Source organism: Cajanus cajan, chromosome 5 (genome assembly GCF_000230855.2).
Source record: "Cajanus cajan strain Asha chromosome 5, NIPB_CcT2T_4, whole genome shotgun sequence".
NCBI classification, from domain to species: domain Eukaryota; kingdom Viridiplantae; phylum Streptophyta; class Magnoliopsida; order Fabales; family Fabaceae; genus Cajanus; species Cajanus cajan.
The window spans coordinates 6,745,385-6,766,630 of record NC_138521.1 but is presented as its reverse complement, the minus strand read 5'-3'; the positions used below and the strand labels follow the sequence as shown (position 1 = coordinate 6,766,630).

The 21,246-nt window shown below is 34.7% G+C and overlaps 1 protein-coding gene and 1 pseudogene across 2 annotated transcripts; both read left to right on the top strand.

Moving 5' to 3' along the window:
* Window positions 1-977: 977 nt before the first annotated feature.
* LOC109809619 (putative complex I intermediate-associated protein 30) lies at window positions 978-3,668 on the top strand. Its single transcript, XM_020372976.3, has 6 exons — window positions 978-1,153; window positions 1,222-1,335; window positions 1,439-1,584; window positions 1,892-1,972; window positions 2,082-2,180; window positions 3,382-3,668. Exons 1-6 carry the CDS (start codon window positions 1,102-1,104, stop codon window positions 3,568-3,570), a joined length of 681 nt encoding a protein of 226 aa, XP_020228565.1. The 5' UTR covers window positions 978-1,101; the 3' UTR covers window positions 3,571-3,668.
* An 11,566-nt stretch (window positions 3,669-15,234) lies between these two features.
* Window positions 15,235-18,622, top strand: LOC109809460 (uncharacterized; annotated as a pseudogene). Its single transcript, XR_014433859.1, has 6 exons — window positions 15,235-15,696; window positions 15,805-15,898; window positions 16,056-16,123; window positions 16,897-16,953; window positions 17,510-17,746; window positions 18,262-18,622. The product of XR_014433859.1 is annotated as an uncharacterized LOC109809460 (transcript).
* The last annotated feature ends 2,624 nt before the right edge of the window (window positions 18,623-21,246 follow it).

Here is a 21,246-nt window from a genome sequence, read left to right as displayed (position 1 = left end):
AATAAATAATTATGATATATATTTGGTGTAAAAATAAAATAAATTATTTTATATATAATTAAGAATATTCTTAATATTTTTAAATTATAAGTGTGCACGAATTCTTCGTGTTTGTTTCATTATTAAATGATACTCATTTAATTATTGGTAGATTTTATCTGTAGATATTTGTAAGTACAAGGTTTTTTTTGACATCTCTAAACTTAAAAGTTGAGTACTAATCACATAAAACTTGTTTGTTTAATTTGTTTTAGAAAAAAATGTTTTTTTTTAATAAAATAAACAATTTTCTATTTTTTTAGTGTGTGTGCCTAAACTATTTGTTTTGTTTTTTTTTTTTAAGAAATAAATTCTTTGCTATTTTCTATTTTCTATCATGGTCATCCGTAGACTCAATAAATGCCATCCAACTTCCAACCCTATTTTGATAATCAAAATATGTCAATAAATATCTCTCAAGTAATTAGTTGTATCAAGCATGGTTGCTAATCAACTATAACACTTTGTTTAAATCGGTGAATTTAGGGGAGAGAAAAATAGAAATTAGAGAATCTGGAGAAAATGTACAACATTGATTATTTGAATTAATGATGATTATAAGGGGAAAAGAAATTTTTAGAGTTTAGAATTTATATGGAGAAAAAATATCCTCACTCAATGAAAGATATTTGGTTAAAGAAAAAAGTGTCAGAAGACTTATAAAAAACGATTTTTTATTATATTTTCTATCCTATTTTACTCTCTTACTTATCATATATTTTTAATTGAATTTGATGTTTTTAAACAGTTAATCAAACATTATTATTAATGTGACTTTTTATTCATTTATTATAAAAATTAATAATTTATGATAAGTGATGATTTGTAATTAGATAAGTGTAAAATGTGTTTCACCTATTTTTACATTTAATTTTTGTAATTGTTTTTGGTCGATAATGTTTTTTTTTCATTGTATTACACAAAATTTTTGGGTGTGTAAAGTTGGGCCAGGAAATCCAAAGAAGCCCAAAAGAGAAGGCCATGCCCCTTAGGCCCATCTAGTGATATGGTTGATGGCTGAGGCTGTCACCGCTTGTTGGGGGTGGCGCTGGACAGAGAGAGATGTCGAGATTGCGAAGATTGTTCCAAGCTTCTGTTGATGCCACTAAGAGAGGTACCTTCTATTTGTTCTTCTATCTCATTCATTCTCTCTCTAACTCTTTCTGTGCATTGGAACAAAAGCTATATCCGGTAATCTTGATGAATTGATGCCACCACCTGAAAGACCCATATTCAGCTTCAATTCCAAGCAAGAGCTAAGCAAGTGGCATTTGTATTCTGATTCTGAATTTGGAGGTGGGGTGCTTTGCTTCATGTTCCTACTTCCTTGGTAGAAGTAAAGTTTGGATTTTTCATTGTTTTAGTTTTCGGGGTTTTTAATTTTTTGGGTGTTACCCAGGTTTGTCCTCTGCGTCTCTGCAGATAACAGAATCGGAAAATGGAGGAACTTCTGGAATCTTCTCCGGGAACCTCTCTCTCGATGTCTGTGAGGGCTCTAAATGGAACATCACTCGGAGTGGCTTCTGTGGAATGCGCTCAAAAAAGGTTGCTTTTTTAAAAAACAAGCATGTTGGATTTAATTAATGTGATTATTGGTGCTTAATTTTGTTTTTGATATTACATAATTTAACTAAAATGTAGTGACTGTATAAAGGCTTTTTACGATGTCATCTAATTGTAGTGATTGTTATCTTTGAAATATGATAATATTGTTTAGTTTTGTACTATCTTAAAAATCATAGCTAGGGTGATTTCTATTTAGTTGATAGAGTAAAAATGTTTTCAATGACAGTGTACAAAAATTGAATTCTATGTTAAATATGTTGTCTTTATACAATTCTTTGCTTTGCAGTTTGATGGCTTTATTGATTTGGATTCATATGATACTATTGCTATGAAACTTAAAGGCGATGGAAGAAGTTACATATCTACTGTGAGTGCACTTTTTCGTATTGTCAGTTCCTCAAAGTTAAGATAGGAAATCTAGAGGGCCTAAATTTCATTTATGGGGTATACTTGTGAGTGGGATGATTTTGGTGCAGATCTACACGGAAAATTGGGTCAATTCGCCTGGACAGATGGAAGATAATTCATGGCAAGCTTTTGTTTATGTTCCTGAAGGCAACTGGTACATTACAAAGGTAAGTTCTATTTGCGTCTCACTTCTTGCAACCTAATGACTCATGATTGACTTGGCTTTCATAATGTGTTGTGCAAACTTGTTATTTTGTAGGATGTCTGCTCAATAATTGAGTGACATGTACAATGCCCTGTTGTATAGTAGTTATGTTATGACTGTTTTTCCGGCCATAGAATGTTTTAGTAGTTGTGCCATATTAAATGTCGAAAACTAGTTACCTTGATGTGAAAGGCTTTCCATTAGGAAAATAAGGACTAACACAACTTATATAAGATGCAACGAAAGTTCATGCGCGTTGCCCCTGTACCTTTCCATCTACTTCCTTAGTTCCTTAGAAGTCTTAACACTGCAATGTTTATGAAAGGTGTAGGTATGATTATGAATAGTATAACATTTTGCTTTGATTATACAAATCTATAGAGCATTAACAGTTTAACACTTCAATAGGCATTATAATAGGAAGCCAGGGAAGTATTACACTCTTCAATATAATAGTCATGTTTGTGTCATATAAATCATAACCATGTCAGACCATATGTTAGACATTTCACATGCACTTCATATACTTCTAACTGTATTCCCAATTTTATTTGTAGTTCTATTTTTAAAATTTGCCATGTTCCTATTTTCTAGTAGTGTCATATATGTGCTTTGTATGAGGCACCTTTTGTGCATAAGAAACACGTTGCATGTTTCCGTGGATCTTATGCTTAACATTGGAATTCCTGTGTTGCTTTTATTCAGAACCACTTTTGTCAATTTTATCATCTGTCATGGTTGCTACTCATGAAAGTATCAACATTGTTATATGTTAGTGAATAAAGAAGGTCTTGTTGGGCTCTGATCTTTTACTATTTGAAATTGAGTGGACAGCATATCAACAAAAAAAAAAAAAAAATTTGCTAGGTTTTGTACCTAGTGGATTTCCGGTTATGGTTTTATAATTGGTCCCAGCCCAGGTAAAGGAGAAGGGTTATGTTAGTTCCTCAGTAGCCAGCATAAAACTTGTCGATATACTAAACATGGATCACTCATGGTCTTTAACTGAGTCCAATGACGTCCTGTGATCCATATACCCGAATTATCTAGTGGCCTAGTTGGATAATGCTTTTGTTCTTCTTGTTTGCAAGTTGTAACTAGCTGATGTTGCATATCAACATAAGTGATGGGTATGATATGTTGTATTAATTTTGATTGACCAGATTCCTCTAGCTCGATATTTACCTACATGGAGAGGGAACGTTATAGATGCACAAATGGAAATGAATCCATCCCGTGTTTTGGGCATGTCTCTATCTGTCAATGCTGAGGGTGGTGTCCCAGGTGCTAGATCTGGACCAGGTGATTTCAGAGTTGAACTTGATTGGATCAAGGCCTTAAGGACAGAATGAAGTATTGGTTACACATAAAAATCATGAATTTTGCTCTTCTTTTTGTAATAATGATGTATCACTTTATGATCCATAAAGGAAAATATAATTGGTAGTTATCCCAGTGTCTATACTCTTTTGGTATTAATGAGTGCTATAGTAGGGCCAATAGTTGAAGCACTTGCAGAAACTAAATTCTTTTCATCATGTTCATAGCAGAAGAATCAAGACTTATTGTCATATTGAAAATATTGCAGACATTGAATTTAGTGGGGTGAATTTGATAGAAATGTGCATTATTAGTAACCTTGTAATAGGGCCAAATTTCATTATCAAATTATCTTGCTACTCTGGTTTGCGAAATTAGCTGTTGCCTTCGGCAAAAGTGAGGGGTTCTAAAGGGGATTATACATGTAAAATGCTATAATATATAACTTTTTTGAAATTGGGGCAGAAGATTTTATTTTCCTTTTTGAAATATATGCCACTACCTACTCCTTATTATCTTGATAGGCCGGTGGGACGTTGATTTTTTCTATGACTAATCTCATGCATTTTTCAGCACAACAAGTATCTATCACGTCACCGTGCTATCAGTCGCAATGACTGAATATCTCAAATCTCAAATCAAGATAAAACTAAAAAATTCTAAGGTGATACTGTTTGATTAGATCGGAATACACTTTCTAATAACAATCACACTCCAGTTCAATATGATTTTCTTTCGATTTAAATTTACGAACAACTGTATTTAAACTGTTGGCTCGATTTGGTTTAAAATTTTGATTATGCTACATATTTTATAAAAAAAATTATATACTTAAATTAATTAATATACAATATTATTATTTATATATAAAAAGCCATGTATTTAAATAATCTATTTATCATATGATAGATAAAAAAAATCTATTTATCAAATCTAGAGATGACAAAAAAATTCATTGTGGATAAAATTTGTTAAAAATAATAAATGAGTAGAGTATGGATTTTTTTTTATCCATTATTGAATAGAATGAGATGGGTATAGTAATATGTGAGTATTAGTTAAGTAAAATTAGATAAGTATTTACATATGTATGTTGCATTTTTTAGTATTATTTTGAAAATTTAAAAAAAAAATAGTGTTAAAAAATTAATGTTAATTGTTTATCTTTAATATTTCAATAAAATTAACTTATACAAACCTAAATTTTGTATTTTTAAAAAAAATTAAAAATTTTAAATATTCATTGATATTTACAAATATTTATAAAATTTACAAGTAGTCACTTAATGGATACCTAAATGAGTATGAAGCAAATATTGGGTAGATTTTTATTCAATGAGACAAAAATGGTGTCTTTTTACCCACTCTCACAGAGTTTCATTATCATCCCTAATCAAATTGATTTATAAGTCAAATTAGGTATATTAAATATAGTTCATAAATCAAATTTAGTAAATTAATTATTAAAAAAATGTTAAGGTAGTTCAGTTTATTGTCGGTCTTATTGTTTGATCTTATATTCAATACTAATATTAAAATTATTCTTAGAAAAGGATTTTTTTTAATATAACTCACTTAACTTACGCGTTTAATAATGAATTGGGTTTTTATGATAGGGTTTGGACAGGGTTTTTATGGCTGTCAAAATCTTTGGAACAAAAATACGCAAACAAATCACTGGAATTGGGTTAGTAGTCGAGGTTTGGATGGTTTGCATGTAGTCATTTGTTGATGTTTAAAATCTCTTATTATCATTATAAATAAATAAAGAAATAAAAACTACACATAAGCTTTCATCTTCAATGCATTCATTAATTTTATACAGAAAGTCGATTTTTATCAATTTAACTGTTAAAATCTATTTTTTTTATCAATTTTATCGATTTCTTTTCTTCTAAAAAAATAAAATAAAACTGTTAAACTGTAAATATTTATTTGTAAAATTCAAACAATAATAAGAAATTGATTAACTGTGTGTTTGTATCAGCGTCAAAACGTAGTTTTTCATGCTTGAATGGAAGGAAAAAATAGCAACTTCTCCGTAAATTGATACTTAGACGTGGAGAGAGATGAAGAACTTGCGTTTAAAAATTGAAACCAAACACAAACTAAATATGGTTCTTATTTGAATGTTTCAAAAATACATATAATATATCGTGTTAATCCTAATGTATATTAATAAAGTATTAAATAATTTTAAATAAACAAATGATTTTATAGATATAATTTACAAGATAAAAAATAATTTAATAATAGTTTTTAAAACAAAATTATTCAATATTGCTAGAATCATTTTAACTTAGTCAACCCTCTTTCTCTATATATATATTGATTTATAAAAGGAAATCAGTCAACAGCACTTGTAGAATTTACTTTCAAGTAAAGCAAAACTAAGATCAAGTTGTGTTTAATTTTGAACTTTGGAATTGAAAGGGACTTGGTGAATTGATTCTTATACTAATAATAAAGGTCACACTAATGCCACTTGATAGTAAATTTTATACTCTTGCTGCAACTTACTATTTTGGATTATTTTAATGTTATTTCCATTCTTTGATTTGAATCATTACAAAAGTTGGAAATGTGATTAAAGTTTATGGGGCCACAAAGTAAGTAAAGAAAAATGGTTGCATCATGGCTGCGTTAAACTGGCAATTGGTGTCTCTCACTCTCAGAATGCAACTTGTGAAATAGTTGCATTTGCCATAGTAGTTATTGTCTTGTTGATATTTTGGTCAACTTTAGGCACCTAAATAAAATAATAATAAAATAAAAACATGTTGGGCAAATGTAGTGGCCCACAAACTTTTAATCGATTAATTATAAGACGAGGAGATGAGATGGGAATTTTATGGACGTCGTGGACAAATGCCTTCCAACAACATTAGCCAGGAAAGGATAGGGTTTTTCTTTTCCTTCCAAATATGATAACCTAATTTTGGAAAGAAAAAAACAGTGAGACCACTATATACAGGAATGTGTGTCTTTTTATTTGAATAATTGTTAGTGCATTGTAATATTTTTTTTAATGTAAAATGATTCATTTTTATCATTTAAATATAAAAAAAAAATTAATTTTAACGAAAAATAGTCATTCAACCCATTAACATATACAATAATTTCCATCGAATGTGTGAATAAACTATTGAAAGGCTATTTTAACTTTATTGTTTTAACTCCATAAATATTTGAAAGAGTTTTTCATTCGAAAAATCTAATCTAAATTGAATAAAATTGTTTCTATTAAAAGATACATGTAAATTGTAATTTGTATATTAAAAAGAATATTTTCACTTAGTATATAGATAACTTTATTTATTAATTAATTTTTTATTTTAAATATCAAAGTACATATTAATATTTATTTAACATTATTTATAGTACAATTTAACCATTATATAAAAAGCATAAAAGGATGAAATTGATTACATATAAAATATGAGGAATTCTTTTTAAATGGCATAACTTGAAGAATCTAACATAAATGGATTTTGTTAGATTTGTATTTTGTTTGTTCTGCCATGAATATTTTTAATATACCGGACTAAAAATCAATCTTGTTTGACTCAATAAATTTCTGTACATAACAAGAACCAAACACGAATTTTTCACTAGATATAAATATATTTGTATATCAAAAAGTTTTTGGTGAAATTTTTTTACTTACACGTATTTTTTTTTTTAACTTTTGTATATAATATTATATATATTTTTTAGAATCTTTTTCATTTAATGAAAATAACTACACTCTCTCTAATCATAAAAACATATTTCCATATTCTCTTTTCTTTTAAATTTAATTTGAATATTTAAAAAAAAAACCCTTGAAATTAAGTTATATATATATATATAATACACACCGACGCACACGTTGATCTAAGACTACATTAGAGTACAATTAATTTTAACTTTCTATATTTTTTTTATATCATTCTTTAACTTTTTATGTTAGATCAAATGATCAAAATCAACTAATTTAAATTCTATATAAGATCATGTTAAGTAATAAATTTTAACTATTTTTCCTTATATAAATTTCGATATCTACTCTTTTCACCACGTATACTTTTATTGTTTTCTATCATGTAATGTCATCTTTTTATATTTACATCTTCTTAATAAGGGGTTGCCCCAACCTTTTGAGCACCAAATTTTGACCGACTCAAAGGGCTAGGTTTCTCCATAATTATGTGGACAAAAATGTTTGTTGGCCACTTGAATCTTCGTCTATTTCTCCTCCTCCTAATACAGCCACGAACACGTTAGTTTGCTTCTTACATAATTAATTTGGAAATCCCAAATTCTAGTTTGGTTTCATCTATATTTAATAAATTTGGCAAATTAAGTTAAAATTTTAAATTATGGTTTGAGTATCTAACAATAAAGTATTTCTTTTGTTAAGTTGAAACATGATATACAAATTAACATCAAACATTCCATACGAAGTCAATTGAGAACTCAATATAAAGGTTGAAATTGAAAAAGTATTTAGCAACATAACAAAGTATAATTGAATAACACTCTCTTTATCTTTCCGCCAAGTATATATTCATGAAAAAATATAGCCAAACAAATAGTATATGCTGCAAATACATTTTGTTCTCTAAAGTAGCAATAAATTCACTAATTCAAGTTGAGTGAGAGTACACCCAATTAAAACCAACAGAAGCTAATCCAACCATTAATCGAGATATAGTGGGGAATATATTCGTACAAAAATATTAGATTTTTTTAAAGATAATTATGAAGAAGTAGCAATTATTTATGATCGAAAACAGTAACAAATCTCTTTTAGAAATTGTAAGTATATATAAAATAAATATCTCATTCTAAACATAATTTATTTCAATGATAATAATTCAAATCCTAAATCCTAAGTATCTTAATTAAAAACTTAAATCGTTATGACTCGTATCAATTAATCTCGCTTTAAAAAGCATTAAATTAACAACAATTAATATGGTAAGAAAAAAAGGGTTCACATAAACTTGGTATTACGTACTATTTTGATATAGGTGGTAGGCAGTGGATGCAAGCAATGGCTAAGAGTGGTCCACGTACGACCCACATACGAGTGAACCTGGAAGGTGCTGCAGCAGGAGAAAGGAGAATAATAACAGAAAGAAGAGATAATTCAGAGAGAAAGCAAATACTTTTTTCTATTCTTTTCCTTTTTCCATACAGTAAAGTGCTATATATGCACGAATGGCAATTTGCCTTGCAGTACAATCATTAGCTAATAACAAAAGGATATTCTCAATCAATCCTTCCTAACGGAATTCTTCTTTGTGCGTGGGTCAGGGCACGTGGTCACATAATCCTCCAAATGCTGAGGTGGACGTCTCACCCTTCTTGCATGTGCCTCTGGTGCATTCAGTGCTTGCGTAGTAGTGCTCTCAGTGGGTTCAACAGCACTAGGACTTGTATTCCTTACATCCCCTCCAGGTTCAAGAAACACCTTGTCCTCAAGGTGAAACTGAGATTGCAAGATGGTCCAAGGTTCCCAAGTGGCCTCCTCAAGTGGTAAGCCCTGCCAGTGGACTAAGACAAGAACTGCAGGCGGACTAGAAGAATTATCCCATTTCCAATCGAGAATAGCAGCAGGTTCCAGTATGGGGTGATTGTCCTCAATTACCGGGGGTAAGGAGAGAGGAGGGGAGGGCAGGGGACCCTTATGCGGACGCAGGAGGCTAACGTGGAACACGTTATGTATTCGCGCGGAAGGGGGGAGCTCAACTTCATAAGCAACGGAACCAATTTTCCTCGAAATTTTGAAAGGTCCAAAGAATCGCTTCATAAGTTTGACAGAATGAGTCGCAGTGACAGAAGTTTGCCTGCGTGGACGCAAACGGATATAGACCCAGTCACCCACAGCAAAATGTAGCTCCCGGCGAGACTTGTCAGCCCATTTCTTCATTGTCTCTTGAGCTTTTTTAAGATTAGACTCCAGCTTGTGCAGTATTGCAGCACGGGTAGCAAGCTCAGATTGAACTGCAGCATTAGAAGTATCTTCAGGGAGAATGGGAGGCATAAGGGGTGGTTTGCGACCATAGAGCACTTCAAACGGAGAAAAACCAGTGGAAGCATTGACCGACGTATTGAAACTCCATTCGGCCCATGATAAGAACTTGCCCCAAAGAGAAGGTTTGTGGTGAACGAAACAACGAAGGTACTGCTGTAGAACCTTGTTTGCCACCTCAGTTTGACCATCGGTTTGAGGATGGTAGGCTGTGGAAAGACGAAGCTTGGTGCCACTTAACCGGAAAAGCTCTTGCCAGAACTGACTGAGGAAAATTGGGTCGCGATCAGAGATGAGACTGAGGGGGAGGCCGTGGTGTTTGCAAACAACATCAACAAATAACTGAGCCACTAAACCTGCTGAAAAGGATTTGGGCAACATGCCAAAATGGGCACCCTTGGAGAATCTGTCAACAACAACTAGTATAGTGGTAAAGCCCTTATAAGGAGGAAGGCCCACAACGAAATCGAGGGACAAGTCTTCCCAACAACGCGAAGGAGGAGGTATGGGTTGCAGTAGACCCGATGGCTTCTGCGTTGGTATCTTTGTTTGTTGACAGGGTTGACATTGCTCCACAAAGCGTTGGACATCCTTGCGAATACTGGGCCAATAGAAATTGGCAGAGAGCTTGCTAAGGGTGCGAGAGACCCCGGTATGGCCAGCCATGGGAGTAGAATGGAACTCATGGAGGAGGAGGGGAATGAGGGAGCAAGAAGACGGCAACCATGTTTTCCCTTTGTAGGTAATGAGGCCTTCACGAAGGGAAAAATGTGGGAAGTCAGAAGGTGCTGCAGAGATATTATCCCTCAATTCCTTGAATTCCACGTTATCTGCCAAGGAAGATTTCAAATCCTGCAAGAAATCAGAATGAGTGACAGATAAAACCAGCAATGAATCTGCACTATTGTCAAGGAAGGTTTCTCGCCGAGAAAGAGCATCAGCAGCCAAGTTGGATTTTCCTGGTTTATACTGAATCTCGAAATCAAAGCCCAATAATTTGAATAAGTACTGCTGCTGTTCTGGAGTGAGCACCGTCTGGGTGAGTAGCTCCTTAATAGAGCGTTGATCTGTCTGTATAATAAAATGACGACCAAGGAGATATTGGCGCCATTTCTGCACTGCAGAAGTAATTGCACATAACTCACGAATGTAGGTGGAGGAGTTGCGCAACTTCGGACAGAATTGTTTGCTGAAATAAGCAACCGGATGTCCATTCTGTGAAAGGACTGCACCCATACCTGCACCAGAAGCGTCAGTTTGAATAACAAATAATAAGTCAAATTTGGGAATTGCTAGAACAGGGGCAGCAATGAGGGCCGACTTAAGGCGATCAAAAGCCTCTTGTGCTTTATCAGTCCAAAGGAAACAATCCTTCTTCAAGAGGTCAGTAAGGGGATGGGCAATAGTAGAGTACCCCGAGACAAAACGCCTGTAAAACCCTGTAAGTCCCAAAAAACCCCGAAGGGATTTTAATGTGGAAGGACGGGGCCAAGTGCGAACAGAATCAAGCTTCTCCGGATCAGGTTCCACACCCTTGGCCGAGACTACATGACCCAAATATTGAATTGATTGGAGACCCACACAACACTTGCTGCCCTTGAGGCGAAAGTAGTGTGAGAGCAGTAACTGAAATGTAGTTTCCAGGTGGAGAACATGGTCTTGCAGAGTCGGACTATAGACCAAAATATCATCGAAAAAGACGATGATGAAACGACGGAGATGAGGCCGGAACATGTCATTCATTGTAGCCTGGAATGTGGAGGGAGCATTACACAACCCGAAAGGCATGACCCGAAATTCGAAATGGCCGTTATGGGTTCGAAATGCAGTCTTTTCGGAGTCATGAGGTCTCATCAAAATCTGGTGAAAACCGGAGAAGAGGTCCAGCTTTGAAAACCAAGAAGCATGGCCCAACTCATCAATAAGTTCATCAACTGTTGGGATAGGGAATTTATCTTTCACAGTCACCGTATTGAGGGCCCTATAATCGACGCAAAAGCGCCATGTTCCATCCTTCTTTTTGACCAAGAGGACGGGAGATGAATAGGGACTGGTACTGGGTTTGATAAAACCGGAGTCTAACATTTTCTTCACTTGCGACTCAATTTCCTGCTTCTGAAAATGTGGGTATCGATAGGGCCGTACAGAAATAGGAGCAGTATTGGGTTGTAATGTGATGGAGTGGTCAGTGGGCCGAGGAGGGGGAAGGGAGGTTGGGGCGGTGAAAAGGGAAGCATACTTGTGGATGAGGGATTGTAATGGTGGCTGGGAAGAGGAAGGGAGAAGGGTAGCAGTGGTGGGTGGGGGTGGTTCAGTATGGAGGGGGGAGGGTGAAAAGTCTAAAGAGAGTTGGAAAAGGGCTTCGACTCGATTAGTGGTTTGTAATCGGCGAAGCTGGTGGGCTGTTATAGGTGAAGGATTTGGGCCGCTGTCCCCCTGTAATTCAACCATATTCCCTTGCCACATGAACCTCATGAAGGGCCCGTTATAATCCATCACAAAAGGGCTGACCATGGAGAGCCAATGAGCTCCCAAAACTACATCTGTACCTGATAATTCCAAAGGGTACAGATCCACCGAGAATTGTTGCTGGTCTATGGAGAGTTGAACTTGTGGACAAAAGGAAGAGCAAGGTAGGAATTCTCCATTTCCCACCATGACTCGTAATGGGCTCAGTGTGGGCTTGGAGCATAGATGAAGGAATTGGGCAACCCTGCTCTGGATGAAATTGTGTGTTGCACCACTATCCACAAGGATTTGGACCGCATAACCCTGGATGGATCCGGTGACCCGAAACGTGCGTGGGGTCCAGTGACCAGAAAAAGCGTGTAAACTGATCAACCCAGCCTCTTGTTGGACCTCGTCGGTGATTGGATCCTCATCAGTGGCCGTAAATTCACTCTGTTCCTCAGAATCAAAGGTGGTGAGAAGGAGGAATTGGGGTTTGCAACGATGGCCTCTAGTGTATCGTTCATCGCAATTAAAACAGAGGTTCTTGTCCCTCCGAGCTTGCATCTCAGCTTCAGTAAGACGTTTAATAGGCAGCCGGGTTGGTGGTGTAGGGAGAAGAGGGGGAAGTTGTTTGAGGGGGGTAGGTGAAGAGGGCGGTGGAGAGGGTGGGGAAGGAAGGTGAGTACGGCCAAAACGGTTAGGGGTGAGCTGTGAGGATCGGTACTTATCATCATGGAGTTTAGCCAAGGCTATGGCACTGGGAAGATCCGGTGGCTGCTGAGCGGTGACCTCGCGGCGGAGGTTAGGGCGTAGACCGGAGAGAAAACAGCTGAGATAGAAACTCTGTGGAAAGTCGGAGATTCTGTTGGCCAAAGTCTCGAACTCCGAAAGATAATCGAGGAGGCTGTTCGTTTGAGTGAGCTTACAAAGGGAAGCAATGGGATCGTCAAATTTGGAGGGGGCAAAGCGGAGCTCTAGGGCCCGCAGGAATGCCTCCCAGGAAGTAAGCAACCCATTGCTGAACATCCACTGGTACCATGAAAGAGCTGAGCCTTCTAAGTAGAAGGATGAAATTTGGATACGTTGGTCAGGGGGGGTTTGGTGGTAGTCAAAAAATTGGGTGACCTTAAAAATCCACCCAAGGGCCTCAGAGCCATTAAAAGTAGGGAGGTCAAATTTGACAGGTTTGGTAGAAGGGGATGGGTGATGGTGGTTCTGGTTTTCAAGAATGGAGGTGCGATTGGCTAGGTCATGGATGGTATGGGACAGGTTAGCATGGGAAAGGAAGAGCTGCTCCAATTGTAGGTTGAGTTTGGTAAGCTCCCCTGAAGGAGAGGTAGGGTCGGTCATGGTGAGTAGGAAGCAATGAAAGCACCAAATGGAAGGTGCTGCAGCAGGAGAAAGGAGAATAATAACAGAAAGAAGAGATAATTCAGAGAGAAAGCAAATACTTTTTTCTATTCTTTTCCTTTTTCCATACAGTAAAGTGCTATATATGCACGAATGGCAATTTGCCTTGCAGTACAATCATTAGCTAATAACAAAAGGATATTCTCAATCAATCCTTCCTAACGGAATTCTTCTTTGTGCGTGGGTCAGGGCACGTGGTCACATAATCCTCCAAATGCTGAGGTGGACGTCTCACCCTTCTTGCATGTGCCTCTGGTGCATTCAGTGCTTGCGTAGTAGTGCTCTCAGTGGGTTCAACAGCACTAGGACTTGTATTCCTTACAGAACCTTTTCCTTCTAGTTGCAAGACAGTGTCTGCTATCTTCTTTAACTGAGTGTGATGAACATGCATGGTGGTATCTGGTTCAGAATTGAGATTATAGTGGTCTTGTGTCACCGTGTGGCACGTGATTTCGAGGGGGTTCTAGTTCTATAAGGCGATGCATGGGGACCACCACCCTAAAGATGTGTGTATCCAAGAACAAAGCAAAGCAAAGCAAAGGAGTAAGTCAGTGCCATAACTCTTGTGGTTCAACACTTGCTGGTCCCACCGGATCATACATCATGTCAACTTCATTACATCACATGCATATGCCTCACCCTCTTATAACCCAATTCTTCAAAATATCACTCCCTCTCGTTTAACTTTATTTATACTTATATATATAAAGGTATCTGGTGTTTTCCTTCTTTCACTTTTTTTTTTTTTACTTCAATTCGCTCTCTTTAGTTGAGGTTCTAAATCTAGATTGCCATCAGTAATTCATTTTTTTTTAAATAGACTACATATACCCATCACATGAAATATTTGAGTTAGAAAAAAATATGCTATGAATGGAAAGTTTAAAACAATTCCAAATTAGTTATTTTACGATATAATAATTCAACTATTAAATAAACCAATAAACATGTTGAATACATAATTTAATTAGTTATTTTTTATTAATTAAAAAAATTACAAAAACGACAATAAAATTTAAGATTAGAACTTTAGCACATATTACTCTTACCTCACTGTTAGGTAAAAATTAATTGATTATTTAAGAAACACTTGGAAGAACTTATTGGATAAAATTATAAAAGTGGCTTACAATTTTTCTTATACATTATTTTCTGTTTATTTAATATATTCTGTAAGGAAACCCATTAAAATAGTTTTTAAATAATTTGAATAATTACATTAAATATTTAGGAGAAATTATATTTTTGGATTATGGTTAATTCGAACTAGAAGATACAAATTTAGGTGACAAAATTAAACGAACATGTGTAAAAAAGGTTATATATATATATATATATATTTTTTTTTTAAACCTTGCATAGCATGCAATGGATGCTGACGACTTTTGTGTTGTTCCCACTTGGAAGGTCTAAATCCATAATTTTCAGTGCCTAGCCCATGTCACTTTATTCGTTTGATAAAGATTAGTAAATTTCAAATTTTCAATACATATTTTTTCCGCAAACATTACCTATTTCCAAAAGTGAGCTCCACAACCTTTTTTCTCTTTCTGTATTATTATAAGACAATGACAATTGAGTCTGAGTCTGAGCAATCAATTCTCCAAGCTGTTAAAGAGCCTGATAAAAAAGTGGGACCCACACTTTCACATTCAGAAAGAACCTTCTGGACACACCATCCTACGAAATATCTACGCCACCCCAGAATCTCAGCCCTACATCACCTCCCCTAATCCCTATACCTTAGTCAAAACCACACCTTGGTTTAATTATTAAAAAACCATACTTTAATAATACCAAAATCAAATTAAATAAACTATATAAGGTGCAGGGTTCGGTTCTGGAGTCTTCATGAGGCCCTTTTTCGCTCTTCAACTTTCACTCCACGGAATCGAAACCAAGTGCCAAGTTCCGTGTCCCTATTCACAATCAAAAACATGTAGTACCAAACCCAAATTCTCATCCAAGTTTCATAATACTGTATACTATATAATATAATAATTGTAATAATATTGTGATATGTGTGATTTTGGTGTCCTTTTTTTTTTATGTTAAGGTTGTACGGAGTTTGTGTGTTTGTTGACCTAGGTTGATTCAATTCGTCGACAAGAAACCTTAGTTTCATATTTCATTGGTTGTGAAGAGTTTCCCTTTGTTGTTGTTGGGAATAACAATGGCTAATGAAGGAAACAAAAGCAATGACTTCTATACGATCCTTGGTTTGAACAAGGAGTGCACCGAATCGGAGTTAAAGAATGCTTATAGGAAACTTGCAAAGGTTAGAATTGAACATCTAAATGCTTCTTTTTTCTTCTCATTGTTCTCAAAATTTGCCCTTAATTTGAATTACATAATTAAAAAAAAGATATTTTTTTTTATGGGGTAGAAATGGCACCCGGATCGTTGTTCAGCGTCTGGAAATTCTGAGTTAGTGGAAGAAGCTAAGAAGAAATTTCAGGAAATTGGGGAAGCCTATTCTGGTAATGCCTTCGAGTGTTTCCATGATTGAACACTGACCCATGATTCTCTTGCTCATTTTCTCCTCAAAATTGAAGAAAAGTTGGAATTTTTGCTTTTACTTGTGATTTCATTTCTGTGCTGGTTATTTGGTCTAAATGGTGTTTTTCTCCGTGACAGTCTTATCTGACGCCAACAAAAGGTTAATGTACGACGTAGGAGTCTACGACAGTGATGACGACGAAAACGTAAGTCACTCACACCATCTTATACAGTTAGCATGCCCTTCTGCTCTTTCCTCTGTTTCATTACCTTGAAGAGACGCTTGACCCTCTTCTTGTATATTTGTTTTGAAGATAATATTCTTACTCTCTGGTTTAAGGTTAAATCTTGTTTTTTCATTTATTTAAGGGCAAATTTTATCTCATTCAACTAATCAGTAAATGATGTTTTTATAATAATTACATAAAAAAATCACATCAACAATAATTTTTTTAAAATTTTTTATGTATAGAATAGGTGAATGAAGATTAGAAGAGTCGTTTTATTTTGTCAAATCATATTTAAAATCTGCATATGAGATTTGAACCGTTGAATTTTCACCATTTGATAATAATAATAATAGTTCATGGTTGTGTGAATGCATGAATGAAGGAAATCCAGGTCGCTTTGTCATGAAGTCTTGTCACGTTTCTGTTTTTTGCACCGTCCATTTTTCTTTTCCCTACTTCATTGTGTAAAGAGGTATCTTCTAGGGGTTAATAAGAATCTGATTTGTCCTACAAATGCTTGGCTCTATTCATTGGGATTGCCACAAAGGCATAAGCTTTCTTATGAGTCAAGTCAATTGGTGTGTCACAAATCACATGGGCATGTTGCTTAAAGAATTCAACAAGAGGGGAATAATTCGAAGAATCGAGTTTGATTTTGGGGGGATTGAATCTTGTTCCCACCAAACGGTGGAGTGTTCGTGATCCAATTATTTGGTTGAACTAATCTAACAAAGAATTTGCTTTTGCAGGGCATGGGGGACTTCTTGGACGAAATGTTAACAATGATGAGTCAGTCCAAATCAAATGTGAGTCATCTAGTTAGTGGTGTGTTGGGGTGATAAAGCTATTCAATAACAATGTTGTTTTATATATTTTTTTAGAGGATAAAGTTAGACATAAACATAGTGTCTGCTTTTGTCAAATACTATGTAGTTTATTATAGATTTCTCATTGTCTTGAGTGGACCATCACAGGGTCACGAATCAACCTTTTACTTTTTTAGAATTGGAACCGAACTGCGTATTTTGTTGCTCCAAAATGCTAAGAAAATTGGAAGGCTATTATTGAAGTTTCTTGTTTGACCAAAATAATAATAATAATGATAAAATTTCTTGCTGTATACCAAAATAATATTTAGTTGATGCCAGTTAACCGACAACTTTTAACGTTCTTGCCTAAATTATAACAAACAAAACTTTGAATAACAACTTGTTTTCCATATTGGTCGATTAAAATTAACTCTTCATATTCTTCTTGGAATATTTGTAACTATAGGTCTTAACAGTTTGCTAGTTTTAAAGGTTGGTGCTAGAAGTTTCTTGGGGCAAAAGACAATTGATGAATTTATGTGTAATATAACAGGAAAATGGAGACGAAAGTTTTGAGGAGTTGCAACAGCTGTTTGAAGACATGTTTCAAGCAGATATTGGATTGGATGGAAGCCCCTCTCTTGCTGCTGCTGATTGCTCTACTACATCTGCTTACATGACTTACAGTGAAAGTTCTAGTTCAAATAAACGCAACTCCACTGAGATGAATTTTGGGAAGGCAAAGGATTCTTCTGTCCTTGATGCCAGTTACCAGAATTTCTGTTTTGGGGTTAGTATATACTGCATATTTAATATTTTTCATTTGACATACAATATATCATCCATGACATACATAATGAGTATGAAATATGAAGTGTTACACACCAGTGCATAGACATTAAACTCGAAGGATCTGCATGATCTGTTCGGGGTATGTAGCTTTATGCCAAGATAGAGTTAATTAGTTAAGGGAAAAGATAATTTAATTATATTGAATCTTTCAATAGAGTCTTTTAATCAGTGGTCTCTTTTATGTTGTTCATGTCATCAAGGTCGGTCATGTAAACTATCATTATCAATGAGTGAGGATACAAAACAATGGAGTTAGAGTATGTGAAAGTGGTAAGTGATTCCCTCTGATCTTCTGCTTATGCAATGTCATTTATCTCAGGTTCTTTGGCTGGTAATGAAGTGTTTTGTGAATGTTCCAATTCATGTGCATCAAACATTACATGGCATATTTCATGCATTATGATGAGAGTTTAAGTTGACTCGGTATTTTCTTGATCTTTGGTGTGAAGACAGGTGAATCAACTCCAAGATATAATGAACGGAAAGGGGGGAATTCCAGAAGGAGGAGGTAGCAGTAGACAGAGAAATGGCAGAAAGCAGAAAATGTCCTATGGCCATGACGTTTCATCAAATAATACCCTGGAATTTCCACAAAGTAATGAACTTGTACAACTAAAAATTTAGCGAGGAAAGGGCTAGGGAAGAACATAGTTTATACAAAAATTAGTTCAAGGCCATTGTAACTTCCTGCCATGCCGCGCAAAAATCAATGGTAGTGGCACCTTCAATCTCTTGTACCATGGTTGCAATTGTACACTCACTCTAGTATTTTAAATTGAAATCAATTGAGGACCCATTTAAGCCTCTTCATTTATGCAAATTGCCACTATTTCATATCTAGATAATTAGTTCAAAAGTGCAATGCTAACCATTCATTACAGTGATAATGTTCACTTGGATTTGAAAGGAATATTCTTCTTGTTTAGCCTAAAGTAGACAAGGGAAAGAAAGGAAAAGGAGAATAATGACACAAGACCGAAACTAATTCACTATGATATTTGACTAATTCATAGTTTCATTGATGTAGATGCATTCTGCTTTCTCACTTTCCTTAAAAGATATTTTCCATGCACCATGAAAACAAGTGGAACTGATGAAAAGATGAATCCAAGCGAAGAAAAATGGAAGGTGGTGGATATTAATTCTATAAATGGAGCGGCCCTACAGCACGTGGGGACCCCGCGTGCAATGGAAACTTGAGCAGGGTACCAAAATATTGTCCAATCGAAATAATGCAGATATTCAGATAGACACTTCTAGTTCACTTTTGGTTTTGAAAGCATTTTGGGAGCAAGTAGCCAAATATTTTCATTGCCAGTGTTGTGATTTGGGGGGTCCTTACGCACAATAATTGGTTGGCTTTTGTTGCACAAGTTGTGTAACTTGTGCTTAACATGGAATATGGATGTGTGCATAATTCCTAAGTATTTGAGCAAAAAGGGAAACCACGACACCGTCAACTTGTAGTTCTCAACTTGTAGTGTTGTCATCCTCGGTAATTGGTATTTGGTAGTTGTTACTTAATGCTATGTTCTGGATTTGTCCAATGAGGGACTTCACATTTTAACTCAAGAATCCCTATTTCAACAAAGAAAAACCATGTTTGAAGAGGGTTTCTTATTTAGTTATTTATTTTTGGAATAATTATGTATGAAATATCTACTAATTTTGTTAATGAGTAATCTTTATCAAAAAAATTGATTGATCTTTTTTAAAAGAGTCTTTTCTATAAAATTATAATTTTTTTATTCACAAAACTCGAACAACGTAAGACTTTACTTTTAAAAGACAAATTTCAGTTTTACTTAAACATATGATTTATTGGTAATTGTTTTGATATGAAACTTCTTCTGAAAAAGACCTAGTAGTTTCAATCCACAATAATCAATGAGTATAAAAATTAATTTTTTTTCTTAGACTCAGGAGTGTATATATATATATATATATATATAACTTTGAATGATATTATGTTTATATATAAAAACTTAAGTGATATTATAAACATGAATCTCTTACTTCTTGCAATAATTATGTAAATTACATTACATTCTTATTATGTTATATTCTTATTAACATTAATCGGCATATTGTCTTCACTTAATTGTAAGGGAATAGTTTAGAAGTCGACCAAGTTTTGTTTTGTGGTGTATTTGACAAGTCGGTTAGTTATCAATTGGAGGATTTACTTAATTCGCTTGGTTGACGAGAAATTAATATAGTACACAGTCTTCAAACTTGATTATTGAAGACATACATAATCTTTCTAACTAAAGTATCAAAAGTGTAAATAGTTTAAGTAATCGACCTAATCGATTGTTAAAAGATGAGTACGACAAAGTAATTTTGTAAGATTTTGATTTAAGTAAAATAATTCTTTATTTAAAAAAATTAAATGAGTAGTAATATAGAATTACAATAAAAAATTAAAAATAATAAATAAATAAGTACCAACAAGTAATCCAAGTTATAACAGAGGAGCAATAGTTGCACTTTGCAAAAGGTAATCATCCGTACGGACACAACCCACAAGTTGAATGCCAGCTACATTAATTGGTGGTGCCAATTTGCTAGAAAATGATCGACCCCAGCAAGAGTGGTTGCTATTAAGAATGGCCTTTTATGCAATAGACCCATTACAAGATATTACTCAAAAAGGTTTTATTTTTTTAATTTCTGTCAGGTAATTTTTAAGGCAACTTGTGTGTACTTCAATTAAATGATGACAAAATTTACTACACTCTCGCTTTTCGAAGGGTTTTGGTACCTTACGTGAACCAATAATTTAAAGACATTTCATTTAAGTGTGCTTAAATTTGAAATTATAAAATTTTGTTATTAAGTCTTTTTTTTTTTCAAGCTGAAGTCCAAGTGGTGTACCATGTACCATGAATCTTTACAATTAAATGCATCTAATCTAATAGCTTATTATACACACTAAATTTTCAAATTTTTTTATTAAAATAATTTTAAAAAAAATAATTTACCCAAAAAAATTCTATATACGCAACTTCCACACTTTGATTTTCAGGTTTAGAACGGCCCGTTCTGAGATGAAAAAACAACACATGAAGAATAGACAAAAACGGCTCGTTCCAAATCCAGAACGGCCCGTTCCAGATTCAGAAATAAGACATGTCCAGTTAGACCAGAATGGACCGTTCTGAAATCAGCACGGCCCGTTCCAGATTCAGAAATAAGACATGTCCAGTTAAACCAGAACGGGCCGTTCTAAAATCGGAACGGCCTGTTCCAGATTCAGAAATAAGACATCTTAGTTAAAACCCTAGGCCCACCATACTCATTGGGCTCACTAAGCTCTGAAGCAATTAAAAGCCCAAAGGCCCATGAAGCCCAAAATTAGGCTCAATAAGCTTAAAACCCAAAAGTCTTATACTAAGAAGAACCCTAGGCCCACCAAACTCATTGGGCTCACTAAGC